The sequence below is a fragment of the Sinocyclocheilus rhinocerous genome, unplaced genomic scaffold (assembly GCF_001515625.1).
Source record: "Sinocyclocheilus rhinocerous isolate Xijiao unplaced genomic scaffold, SAMN03320098_v1.1 scaffold2716, whole genome shotgun sequence".
NCBI classification, from domain to species: domain Eukaryota; kingdom Metazoa; phylum Chordata; class Actinopteri; order Cypriniformes; family Cyprinidae; genus Sinocyclocheilus; species Sinocyclocheilus rhinocerous.
In genome coordinates this window covers 421,363-435,439 of record NW_015624199.1, presented here as the reverse complement: position 1 = coordinate 435,439, position 14,077 = coordinate 421,363, and the positions used below count along the sequence as shown (strand labels likewise).

The following is a 14,077-nucleotide window of genomic DNA, read 5'->3' as shown; positions in this document are numbered from 1 at the left end:
CTTTTGTGTACATAGAAAAAGTCTTAGATCTTTGAGTTCAGCTCATGAAAAATGGGGGTAAAAACAAAAGATAAAGAATATATATATATCTCATTATATATATATATATATATAATATATACACACACACACACACACACACACACATATATATATATATATATATATACACACACACATATATATATATATATATATATAATAACTAGATGTTTTTTTCATTTTAACATTTTTTTATATATATTTTACATTTTCTCTGGTTGTTTACTGGTTCCAGTGTTATTGTAGTATCATTAATACAGCATTAAAGTACTGATGTCATATTTCATATATCAAATTAGGTTTTAGTATTTTAAATAATAATTTTTTTTTTTTTCTTCTATTTTCTATTTTTATTTTAATCTTTGTTTAATTTTTATTAATTCTGCTGTGTGTTTTTGTCAGTTTTATTAGTTTAAAAATATGTGTGTCTATTTAGTTATTTGTCTAGTTTAGTTATTAGTATGTTTCTATTTAGTTATTTTTTTTATTTCAGTTATAGTTTAGTTATTTTCAACTTAAACTTAAACTGAAACTAAACAAAAATGCTGCCTTTGAAACTGACCGAAATAAAATAGGTTTAGTTTTTTCAATTTGGTTTATTTAATATTTTAGTTATTGCAAGTTATAACTATTTTTTTATTTTTTTTCTGATTGTTTATAGGCTCCAGTGTTATTGTAGTATCATTAATACAGTATTACAGTACTGATGTCATATTTTGAATTAGTTGTTATTTTTATACTTTCCATTTTTATGTTAATCTTTAAGTTTTAGTAATTCTGATGTGTGTTTTTGGCAGTTTTATTATTCTAAAACGATGTGTATATTTAAGTTTATATATTTTTTATTTTAATTTTATTATTGTCAACTGAACAAACTAAACGAAAATGAGAAATGCTGCCTTGGAAACTAAGTGAATTAAAATAAGTTTAGGGGGGTTTTATCTTATTTCATTTAATGTAAATGTTTCTTAATAGTTTTAGTTAACAATAAAACATGTCAAATGTCAGTAGCACAAAAGTATGACAAAATATAAGTATGAGCAACATTAATAGTGATGCTTGACTAAGCAAACACTACTACCGTATTGTCCCGAATATAAGACGATATTTTTTTCTTGGAAATACATCTGAAAAAACGCGGTCGTCTTATATTCAGGGTCTAGACTTTGACATGTCAATAATACACCCACAACAATAGGTGGCGCCAAATACGCATAAAACGAGTGTGCCATGAAATACGTAATGTAATGCGTGTTGTAAAGATCGCGAGTAAAAACAAAAGAAAAAGAAAACCTTACAACTGCATGAGTCGTGACTGTCACGTTAGCCTAATGGGACCAAACTCTCTTTGTGATTTTAAAACGTAAGACAGTACCCAGATCTGAAGACTACAGTAAGATTTAACTTCTACTGTTAATAAGATTTTGGTAGGCTACTAATAGATGGATAGCCTAAATGTTCTAATTCAGATGGGCTACCTGTTTTGTTTTTTTAATGGTATATCAAAAAGTGTATATTTTTTAAATGTGATTGTTGGTACATTTTACCAGTTTTTACCATACTTTCAAAACAAAAATTAAAATAGGAAAAATATGCAATATGAAAATAATTGAAGACAAAATGTGTTTAACTGAGAAAAAACAAGATTTGGTTTTTAAAAAGCCTTTTTCCAAAAGGTACATCTGGAAAAAGGGGGGGTCGTCTTATAATCAGGGTCGTCTTATATTCGGGACAATACGGTAATTAACTATTAACAGTGAGGTTAATCTGATTGGTTTAAGTTGAAGTTTCAGTTTATTTTAGTCCAGTTTCTTTTGGATTTATGGCAACACACAAACACACTTTAGAGACTTCTCTTACAATGCTCTGTGAATGGCACGTCATCTTCAACGAAGGGCTCGAAGTCCTGGCTGTGTGTCATCATGTACTGTACCGTCTCCTGCCGCAGACGCAGGTGACCTCGCGAATGTCCCTCCAGCTGATCTCCAAGAGCCCGGAACAAACAGTTCCTGCGGGAGAACGTGAGAAGCAGAAGCTTGACTCCTTAAAGATCTCAGTCTGTATATGACAGTCATCTCAATCCTCCACACATACCCGTCTCCAGGCACCTCGCGGAGTTTGAGCCCCAGAGCCTGAAGCTGGTTGGAGAAGCTGACAAACTCCTCTCCATCATCTCCTCCTGGAGGTCTGTTCTTCCTGTCTTTGGCCAGAGCCCGGCGGGCCGCTCTCTCGTCTCGCTTCCTCTCTAATTCACACTTCCTGTTTCCCTTTATGGGCTTTCCTGACTGTTTCCTTGACATGATGGAGCTGCTGTACTACACAGTGTGACAGCCGAGGAGGTCATACGTCTATCTGTCACACACACAAAACTGTAACCTAAAAGAATCACAACATCATAAAATCAGTTATGACAAGGGGAATTGCTTAAAATGAACATTCAATATGAGACAAACATAAAAAGTGCAGTAAATTCTTAATAGATTAAAATAGAATCACATTCAGAGAGCGTAAAAAGCTTTGTTTTTCGGTCTGATGTCAGCTTTCTTTTTTTGATGTGTGTGGTGCCTAAACCCAAAATAACTTTAGATATAATAATAATGTTATTATTATTGTTATATTGCATTTGTTTGTCATATATTTATTTAATTGCAATCTTTACTAATAATTAATTAGTACAGATTTAATACTATTACTAGTAATTAATAGTAAGCATGATATTGACTGCTTTTACCCTAACGAAAACGTAGGCCTATTGTTGTAAATACGTTGTTGTAAAATATAATTTAATAATAAATGAATATTGGCTCACATTCAAACAGCTTGGAAAATATTTCTGTAATTTTTTGTGTGGTGCCTATAACCAAAAAAACTTTCAATATAATGATAACAATATTATTATCATTGCTGTTGTTTGATTTTTATTAATACGTACTAATAATAAACAGACTAATACTTAATAGTAAGCATATCCAGTTATTCATCCTAGCAAATATTGAGCATGGTAAACATAGTTTCTTTTAGAATACCTCAAGTATTAAAGTTATTACGACTGTAAAATCATAATGAATACGTGAATATTATACTGTAAAATCACTCAAATAAGAATCTCTCATCCAAATGATGTAAACAGCTTCCAGATTCTTTTTTTCTTTTCTTTTCTTTTTTTTTTTTTTTTTTAAATTACGGTCATGGCAAATATTACAATAATGAAAACAATTAGCTTGTTTCGTTCATTTTTGATTAACTGATTAAATTCATAAATCGTACCAGGTATTATCTGAGACCATATTGAAAATCTTAAATCACAGATTTTTCAATATGTATGTATGTAGAGATAGACAGGTGTGAGATAAGTCCAACAAGTACAAGTTTAGAATCACGTACTGTAAATATCAGACAAAATATAGACTGATCAGGAACAGCTGCGTGATATGTCAGAAATGTCGCGTAATAAACATCTGTCAGATTTGTGACGATTAAAGTGTCACACAACTGTACTCACATTATCAGACGACAGTAAGAAACACTGAACGACAATCTGAACAGAAACTCTGAATCTCACACTGAGCTGCCCAGGGTTTGTTTACTTCCTAAAGAACCAAAGCCTCACTTCCGGTTCCGGTTTTGATTCCAAAATAAAAGACACGACCTCGAAAAGTAAAAAAAAAAAAAAAAGTTTTAAATTAGAATATTTCTCAGCGTAAATTAATGCATATAGGATCACCTTTAAACAGTGTAACAAGCTTTCGAAATATTTGTTATTTTTTATGGGTGGCAAGAAAAACCTTAAAATAAAATTAGAATTTAACTAACTGAATAAATAAATATTTATTATTGTTGTTGGTGTTGAGTATATATTTAATCGCAATCTATTGAATTAAGATATATAATATTTTTTTTACAGATATAATGAATCTTTAAATAGACTATTTAAAGAATAAACAAATGTATTATTTTACGAATGTGAATCATAATTTCAATTCTGAATCGTAGTCCAGTTATAATTAATAATATTATTAACGTTTTTTAAAATGCTGTCTTTTCCTACTTGGATGAGAAACTGTTTTTCTTTTTTAGTGTATTTTAATCACCATCACTTCACTTTTTTCTGAAAGAAAGTAAACAGAGAAGATTTGATTTATTAGATTTGTCTTTATGTGAAAATCAATTCCACAAAAACACAACTGAGAAAATAAGACATATGATTAGGAGTCATAATATCATCTACAACTGAGTGACAGAGATTGAGCAAATATGTATTTATTTTATGGCAGTAAAAGATAGCACACTCTACACATGACTTTTATACATCCTTTATAAATATTTATCATCTGATAAAAAAATCATTACACCATCTAAACAGACATACGTAACAGTCGTAAACTTTCAAGTCATTATTTCCCTCTCCCAGCTGCTCTGCAGCTCTCAGTACAATAACCGTGTCCGTACGGTTCCTCATGACGTGTTCCTCACGGGTCAGTTCACAAGCAGAACTTCATTTTGCCTCAACTTTCTTCACGTAGGCATTAACGGCAGCAGGGCACGAGCCTTATGAAGCGTGAGCTCTGAAACTCATCCGCCTCTGTCTGTTCACCGGCAGTTCCTTAGCCTTGGCCTCCATTGCCGCATCCATCTCGTCATCTTCAGGGATGCTGGTTTGTGGCTCCTGGACCTGCTCCTTCACGGGTATGAGCTCCCGCACCTTCAGCATCTCAAAGTCAGGCTCCTCGTGGTCAGGGAAGAGAGAACAGGCCACCTGGACCACGCCGCTCACCATTCCCAGGATGGCGAACGTGCCGCCCACTAGATAGACCTTCAGAGAGCCCTTGGAGGGACCGGCACTCAGCATTTCCTTAGCAAAAGGGATGAGCTCATGCATAGTGTCCATATTAGTTGTAGTTACGTCTGTGAAAGAAAAAAAAAATCAAAGGTCATGATATGAATATATGAAATACTGTTCGTATTTAATTCAAATATTTAATTCAAGGGATTAAATGGGTATAATTAATTCAAGGGATATTTAATTCAAATATTTTTCACATTGTGCATTTATAAGAACAGGTATTTTTTTCTGAGATAAATACCAGGGTTTTTATAGTTACTAAAACTGAAACTTTAATTAAAACCATTTTAAAACAATCATTACTTGAAATAAAATAAATGTTAAAACTGGAATAAAGTTTCCAAGGCAACATTTCTCATTTTAATTTAACTTGATGTACTAAAACTGACATATAAATGAACGTGTTTATATAAACGCATATCTCCATATAATATAAACATATATTAAAAACAACAACAAAACAACTAAAAACACAGCTAAAATTACTAAAACTTTAAAAATAAAAAATAAAACATGACAAAAACTGATTCAAAATATTAATAACAACTGTATCTCGATGATACTAAAAAAGCACTGGTAAATAAAATATATAAGATGTAACAGTTTTATTAATTGAACACCATATATTTTTATTTTTCACTGAAAAACTTTTAAATGTGAGCTCTGACTTGTTCTTTTTCACTTAAAGAAAATTGTAAAATACATTTAACAGTGTTTTTTCTGTAAAATTAAAAAGTCCATTATATCTATTACAGTTTTTCACCATTTAGAGTAAGAAAAATAATTAATAAATAACATAATAAATAATAATTAACAATAGCATTTTAATAGTATTTTACAGTTTAAATTGCAATCATTCTGAAAGTGTGTGTCAAATTTGACAGCGCCAAAGCAGAAAATAATATATATATAAATAAGTAAGAAAAAATGTACTCACTTGTAAAACGTTGAAGAACCTAATAAGTCCTTGTTAAGGTTTATCCTCAGAGTTTCAGGGGGTGTTGGAGGTTCAGACGCTCTGTCTATTTAAGGCCAGCGGTCCTCTATCCACGTCCACTATACATGAATATTCATGAGGCTGGAGAGGAGATGCAACTTTTGTCCAAGTTGCTTCATGTGAGCGGTGAATGACTGCAGGGCTGCTGGCGAAATGATGAAACCTGTCTGCCAAGTTTCACAAAGACAACGAGGAAATGTGTCTTTTGATCACCATAAAACACACTGTACGTGAAGATCGTGTATAAACAGACTGAAGCAGTGAGGACTTGATGACCCAGCTGTGATGGTTAATACTAAATTCAAAGTTCACAGATCAGTTTTATGGTGTGATAAGGAGAGGTAAAACACTTTACCGAGTGATGTTTAACAACAAATACTAATTTGTCCAGATGAAGGCAGATGATATGATATGTAAACACATGTGAGCAATAAAAAAATCATTCAACTGCAAAAATGCACTTTACTTTTATATATACCATGATAATGAACATTTACTATATTCATATACCACAAATGAATATGTTTATTCAGGATATTTCAATGAAGTCCATTTCAGAAAAGTCCAAAAAACCATATTACCAAGTCCAAAAAGGACAGTTTTTCCTTAGTACAATGTGCAATTAAAAATAGCATTACTGTTGTACCTTAGTAAGTAAAGGGAAATAAAAATGCATGTCATTTACTGTCAGAAAACTATAATGTTAAGGTAAGTTCCTACTGTTTGTTGTTTTTAGACAGGAAATTAGACTATGATAAGAGCCGCCACATCATTGGCTGTAATGACCTTTACTCCACTGCCCTCTGCTCATGCTCCCACATTAACAAACCTGATGAATGTAGACATCCAATAATATTACAATAAAGTTTATTGTACACTAAAGCTGTCGTTCTGAACTGCTTTAAAAGTAAAATGTCCTTCAAATAAAAAAGTTAAATATTAATATTGCCCTGAGCTGCATTTTTTAAATTTAATAAAATCCATTTAAATATAATTATATTTTATTTACATTTAAATTGAGTCATTTAGCAGACGCTTTTATCCAAAGCGACTTACAAATGAGGACAATGGAAGCAATTAAAATCAACAAAAGAGCAATGATAAGCAAGTGCTATAACAAGTCTCAGTTAGCTTAATGCAGTACACGTAGCAAGTTTTTTTTAAATAATATAATAAATAAAAAGAAAACAGATAGAATAGAAAAAGAATAGAGCAAGCTAGTGTTAGAGGTCTTTTTTGCTTTTGTTAATTGTATAATAAATGAAAAGAAAACAGATAGAATACAAAAAGTTTAGAAAGCAAGTGTTATTTTTTTTTTTTTTTTTTTTTAAAGAAAACAAGTAGCAAATGAATAGAGTGCAAGCCTAAAAGGGGACAAGTGTTAATTTTTTTTATTTAAATTTTTTAAGAATATTAAAAATATAAAAAAATATATAAATTTAAATATTTTTTTGTGAAACATATTTTACCGTTTTATTCTTTTTCTTTTCTTTTATTTATATTTTTTCATTTTAGATTTTAATTTAATGTTTAATTTTTATATTTATCACAAAAACCTTATAATGCTGTATTTATGCTGTATTTATTTATTTTTCAGAAACAGGTTCTAAACACTGTGAGTCAATGATTTTGCATCAAGAAGGTTTTGAAATCTATTATTATTACAATGAACTGAATTTTTTAAATTGTATAAATTTCAATATAATTTAATTTTATATTAAATATATTTTAATGTTTTATTCTTACTATTTTTTATCTTTATTTGTAATTTTTATATTTATCACAAAAATTAACATTAAGACTCTGCAACAGTATAATGCTGTATTTATGCTATGTTATTTATTTAACTTTGTTTTTAATTAAAAAAAAACGGCATCTTTCTATTTTAATATATTTCAATATAATATAAATTGTTTTTTAAATATGCTTTATTCTTACTATTTTATTATCTTTATATTTTATTTAAATGTTTTTCTTTATCACAAATTAAAATTATTATTATATAAAATTATTAATTAAATAACATTAAGACTGCAATGGTATAATGCTGTATTTATGCTGTATTATTGATTAAACTCTTTGTGCAGTATATGCAAAGTCATCAGCCGTTCAAAAGCAAAACATGCAATTTATGCCAACATTAATCATATTGGTCAATGATTTTGCATTAAGAATGTTCTTCAAGTGCTTCAAAAGTAAACAAAAATGTCCTTCAAATAAAAAAATTAAATGTAATAATATTACATTAAACTGCATTTTTTTAATTTAATCAAAACACATTTCACTGTGATTATATTTTATATAAAATATATTTTAACATGTTTTATTCTTGTTATTTTATTTTCTATTTTTTATTTATGACAATTAAGAATGAACATTAAGGCTACGCAATTATGAGCTTTCTTTGTTATAACTTAGTATGCTAAACACAATATGCCATTTGTGCCAGCATGAATCATTTAGGTTATTGCAATAGCTTTTTCTTTAGAATCAGGCTATATTATTTCAGAGTCAGTGATTTTGTGTTTGTAAACAGCAAACATGCTGACCTTTCACTTTCAGTAACATCCCAACTGCAGCACATCCTTAAAATGGAGTAAAAATCATCACTGCCGTGTCCCTGGGGAGGCAGCTTGCGTATGAGGTGAGAGGCTATGTTGGGTAACGGGACTCACTGTAGACGTGCTGTAGTGGTTGTGACTCTGAGGACAAGACCGCATCAGATACTTTTGACCCGTTTTACTCCCATATGTCCCATGCTCTCTTCCCTAGATGCACAGACAGTGTTGGGAAAGCACGTTCAACACACGCAGCCCATGCTGAGCAGCAGACGTGATGGTTAACACTGTACACAGGAAGAAACTCATTAACAATAACATGACTCAAAGCAATATACACTACATCTGAGATCACACTGTTCTCATGTGACTTATGAGAGTGTTTTAGTAGTTGATGTTTAAAGGGATAGTGCGAAGCTACGAGAATACTTTTTGTGCGCAAAAGAACAAAAAAAGAACGACTTTATTCAACAATTCGTCTCCTCCGCATCACCCTGTAGCACCAGAATTTTCATTTTTGGGTGAACTAACCCTTTAAATACAAAATGTGAAGCTAAATATAGACTCATGTCTGGGGTCAGAAAGTTTTATTTATTTATTTTTTTTAAGAAATTGATAAGCTACTTTTATTCAGCAAGAAGGCATTAAATTGATCAAAAGTGACAGGAAAGGCATTTATAATGTTACAAAAGATTTCTATTTCAAATAAATGATCATTTGAACTTTTTTCATCAAAAAGGAAAGTATCACCATTTCCACAAAAATATGTAGCAGCATACCTGTTTTCAACATTGATAATAATAAGAAATGTTTTTTGAGCCGGCGTTATGCAAATCTTCCCACATCGTGACGTAGACATGTGGGGGCGTGTTAGAACGAGCCGTTTTAGGTAGGTGTGGTTGACTCATAACTTTTATAAAGAATATCTCTTTAGATTTGAGACTTTAGTCTTTGCAACTTTACAGATCTTCTTTATTCACCAAGAGCTTGTAACACTTCAAAGAGAAAGGAAAAATTTAAATCGCATCATATGACCCCTTTAAAACATATTCCAATAGAAAACTGTTATTTTAAATTGTAATAATATTTCACAATATTACTGTTTTTACCGTATTTTTGAGCAAATAATTGCAGCCTTGATGAGGCTTCTTTCAAAAACATTAATAATCTTACCAACCCCACACTTTTGAACAGCAGTGTCAAATAAAATATTTAAATATGCCTATGCCCAAAACTGCTGTCGAATCCAACATTCAAATGTGCACAATGATGCCAAAATAGTCAAATGTTTAAAAAAATGGCAAATATTTTATTTACTTTTTATAAATTTACCACGTCATCAGTAAACAGATGGCAGTAAATGTCAATAAGACCGATCATAACATGAGGCGTCTGTCCTTCATGCATTCGCACACACTCAGCAGTAAGATGACAGTGATGATGCTAATCTGAGCTCAGGTGAGTGATCTGCACGTCTACAGGTCAGCCGCTGTATTGAGGTCAGTCATAATTTGTTTATTGGCACCATCACAATATGTCATGTCATGGATATTTATATTTATTCATTGTTTTTATTTTATTTAATATGTTCACATTCTGATCGTCTGTCTGAAATGATCATTTGTCAGTAGACGGCCACTGCTATGATTGGTTAACGTCATTGCATAGGAAATAGTATCAACGCCCCCTCACTACTGCGAAAAAGGCATGGCAGTTAAATTTGATTGTGTTGAAATTAACTGAACGGAGAATAATAATTTTAAGTTTGTACTAAAATATTTTCCATCCAATTTGTTGTGATACTTTCAATAAAAAATTCAAAGTGTGATTATTTTATTGGTTTGTAGCTTTTCACTTCAAATTTATTACATTTCATGAAATTAAAAAGTCTAATTTTAATACAATCAATTATACAAAAAGTATTTAAAATATTTAAAAATAAGGCATTATTGGTCTTGGTTTTTCAGCCAAGTGCATCCTGAATTTTTCAGTTTTGGCCCAACATTTTAATTTCTGTGCATCCGTAATCCTATATAACATTCTATGGACTCAAATTATTCAAATTAACACACATTTAAAGTAAGAGATATACATATATATATATATATATATATATATTATTTTTTTTTTTTTTTAAATATGACATAATATATGCAACAAATTAACAAACAAGTTTTAAGTTAGATTAAAGACAAACAAATAAAACAAATAATTAGATAAAACAAATTAAAGATATTTAAAAAAAATTTTTTTTAAATGGCCTATTTTCATGACAAGTAAAGAGTATATCAATACAAAAATAGGTGTACAAACAAATTAATAATCATTTAAAGGGAAATTAAGAACAGACATACCAGCTATATCAGATTAATTTACATATTGGAAAATAAAACATATAGATGACAAATAAAATAAAAGGTAAAGAAAGGACTATTTTCATGCCAAGAACAGGCTAAAATGAATTTAAAAAATTGGTTTATATATTTAAAGTGAGTTTAAGAGCAGACAAATAAGATCATTCATTTACATATCGAATTCTTGGCTAGAACAGGTTAAAATCGATTAAAAAAAAATAGGTATATAAACAAATTAAAAAGTTAGATTTAAAAAAAGTAAATTAAATTAAATACTTTACATTTCAAAATATTTTTAAGTTGCACTTCTAAAAAAATTCTCAAAGTTTCCCCATTGACTAAACATGTCCTTCACAGCAGCGGGTCTCGACCTTTGAGTACTGGACCCCCATAATATCTCAAACATTTGCTCGTTTTTACATTGACTATCACTCTATATAGACTAATACAATCAGATACAACAATAATTTCAAATATTTGAGAGACTGGATGCTTTCAACTTATTTCCTATTGAACTGTCATCAACTGAATTGCAGGTCAAACTATTTAAAATATAGTGAATTGAGATACAAACTCGATCATAATGCACAATGTTACCATCTAACACGTATTTTGAGGTGCAGCTCGTCATATTAATGTTGTGTTTCACTAGTTAGCAGTAAACCGCTTACCTCACCTGAAGATGTTCCTAGATTTGTGTTGGGTGTTTGGACGCGGAAAGCAGTTCGGAATGGAAATATGGATATTTGAATTGTAAACATCATACTTTCTTCGCTTATTTCAATTAATGTCCTAAAACTAGCGAACTAAGCCAGTAGTAGTGCTGACAGTCGATTAAAAAAGCAGAAGAACAGACAAACTGATTCAATTGAGTGAGTCATTTAGCTAACGTACACTGGAACCGCTGCGATTGATTCAAACAAAAAAACTCGTGACTTCGATCATTCATTTCAAGCTATCCAGTAGCAAAAACCAGTCCAAAAGAGCCATTCATTTTCGAATTTCGACATCGCTTGCAATGATTTTAAGAAGCACATAGGGATGGGTGAATCCAACGGAGCTTTTCGAAACTATAGCGAATGTTTTGATTCAGATCGGGATTTCGGAGCGCGTATCGCGAATCATTTCTGGTTTCTTTTGTATTAAACAGTACAAAACATCAAACCATTAAGGCAGTACAGTTATAAAAACGAAACAAAGAAAAAAGAAAGAAAGTATAGCCTACACATACAAATGTGTTTGCAGGTTGTTGTTTTTTAAGTAATAAATTTGCACCTTAAGAGGACATAGGATGAATATAGAGACAGTTTTGACTGCTTTAGGATTAACAGAGCTTTGTGTATATATAGTATGTATATATAACAAATGTATGTTCTTTGCTGACAGCTTACCTTGCTCATTAAATCAGCCGCAGGCCAGCAAAACACTGAGAACGCGCTACAATCCTGACCAGTCACAGCAACAGAGCGGAGGCGAGAAAGCTGCAGAGAATCCGCTTGCCGAAACAACGCAACTGGAAGATTTAAAGAAAATTGCTGCCTTTTGGCAAATAAATCATTGTACTTACTTATTCCTAACTCTTTAAGCTTTAAGTTACATTTCAAATGACAAGGGATCAACTTATAATCATGTTTATATGAATTATCCCGTGAACTTATTCTCTCAAATGGCCTGGGTATGCGGAGCATTCGCAGTTTATATGGACGGAACGCCACTGATTAATGTATGTATATATGTAGGCAATAGGCATATATATGTTTATACTGTATATGTAAGTGTATATGTATATACTTATATTCTCTTTTGAATAGTCAAACAAATCCAGAAAAGAAAAGAAAAACATCTTTAAAACAGAAAGAAAGGTCACTTACAAAATGAGATTGGATTAACATTAAAAAAATCTGACCAAAATTTCTTTGTGTGGGCACATTACCAAAACAAGTGAATGGCATCTTCCTCAGAAGAGTGACAAAAACAGCAACTCCCTTCAATGTCTGATTTATAATTACGTCCATAAGCTTTTTGTGAAATTTGGATTAATTCATTAATCTGCTTGACCTCTTCATATTTAAGGAGAGAACTATAGTTTCCAAAGTCATGTCAGTCTAAAAATAACAGGTTTTAAACCTAAGCCTCCAAAAAAAAAAAAAAAAAATGTACAAAATGCAACACAAAAATTAAACCATTGAGAAATCAAAGTGATGTATGAGGGTTTATTGGTAAAAAATATTGCACAAAGCATGGACAGTAGCAGCCTACAAAAACATAAACCTTTTCTGTAGCTTACAGGACACTTCATTATAATCTCTTACAAGATAATTAGTCACAAAACAGTATTTCTAACAGTAAAGTCCATGTGTGTCAGGTAGAGTTCTGCATGCACAAATCAAGGGCTAGACTTACTATGGTGGTGGGAAAAGGCGTTAAATAATTTTTTATCGGTTTTATTATGACAAAAATATATAATGGATAAACATACAATAATAATTTCTGCATTAGAAAAATAAACATTAACTCTAGTTAAATTACCAAAAAACAAAAAAACAACTGGAATCTTATTTCTTATTCCAGCAATATACAATCTATGATCAATAATTACAGTGAAGCAAAAGTGTTTTACCCAATTGAATTACTGCGGTACACAATATTGCACATTACAAACTAGCCATGCATCACAGACTATATGTACAAAACTCCCAATACTCCTTACACAAGTGTCCAGTAACACGGACCCCTGCTCCATATGTTTTAATACAGACAGATTAATTGACCTTGATAATGTAAAACCTCAAGGGAAAATACAAAGTCTGAGGTTCAGCACCTAACATGTAATCGCTTCTGCCTTGAATACGGTGTTATTTGCGAGTGTGTTGTGTGATAGGCTCTGTTTGGCTGACTCTTAACTTTTATAAAGAATATCTCTTTGGATTTGAGACTTTAGTCTTTGCAACTTTACAGATCTTCTTTATGCACCAAGAGCTTGTATCACTTTAAAGAGAAAGTAAAAATTTAAATCGCATCATATGACCCCTTTAAGTTTAATCTAATATTTATATTTTATTTTATTTCGGCTTCATTTCAATTACAGATTAAAAAAAGGCTTTAGTTAACAATAACAACACTGTAAAAAGGGTAGCAATTTAGCAATTTCAGCACATTAAAAAACTAATTAAAATTACAAGTGTTGGCAATTAAGTGAAATGTGTTTAAGTTCAACTAACATCTATATTTCATTTTATTTCAGCTTTACTTCAACAAAAACACTTTTGAAAAGTTTCAGTTA

At 30.9% G+C, this 14,077-nt stretch overlaps 2 protein-coding genes across 2 annotated transcripts in view; both read right to left on the bottom strand.

The window, feature by feature from the left end:
- Positions 1-3,685, bottom strand: part of LOC107738410 (OTU domain-containing protein 3-like) — a 4,593-nt gene extending 908 nt beyond the window's left edge. Inside the window, exons 1-4 of the mRNA XM_016550182.1 lie at positions 3,545-3,685; positions 2,137-2,418; positions 1,894-2,051; positions 592-599 (exon numbers count right to left, since the gene is read on the bottom strand). Of these exons, the coding sequence (XP_016405668.1) occupies positions 592-599; positions 1,894-2,051; positions 2,137-2,342 (372 nt within the window). The 5' untranslated portion in view covers positions 2,343-2,418; positions 3,545-3,685. The remainder of the gene's footprint in view (positions 1-591; positions 600-1,893; positions 2,052-2,136; positions 2,419-3,544) is intronic.
- A 555-nt stretch (positions 3,686-4,240) lies between these two features.
- On the bottom strand, positions 4,241-6,115 carry LOC107738245 (G0/G1 switch protein 2-like). The gene is made up of 2 exons (XM_016549968.1): positions 5,823-6,115; positions 4,241-4,947 (listed from the first exon to the last, which is right to left on the bottom strand). Exon 2 carries the CDS (start codon positions 4,928-4,930, stop codon positions 4,592-4,594), a length of 339 nt encoding a protein of 112 aa, XP_016405454.1. The 5' UTR covers positions 4,931-4,947; positions 5,823-6,115; the 3' UTR covers positions 4,241-4,591.
- Between the last annotated feature and the right edge of the window lie 7,962 nt (positions 6,116-14,077).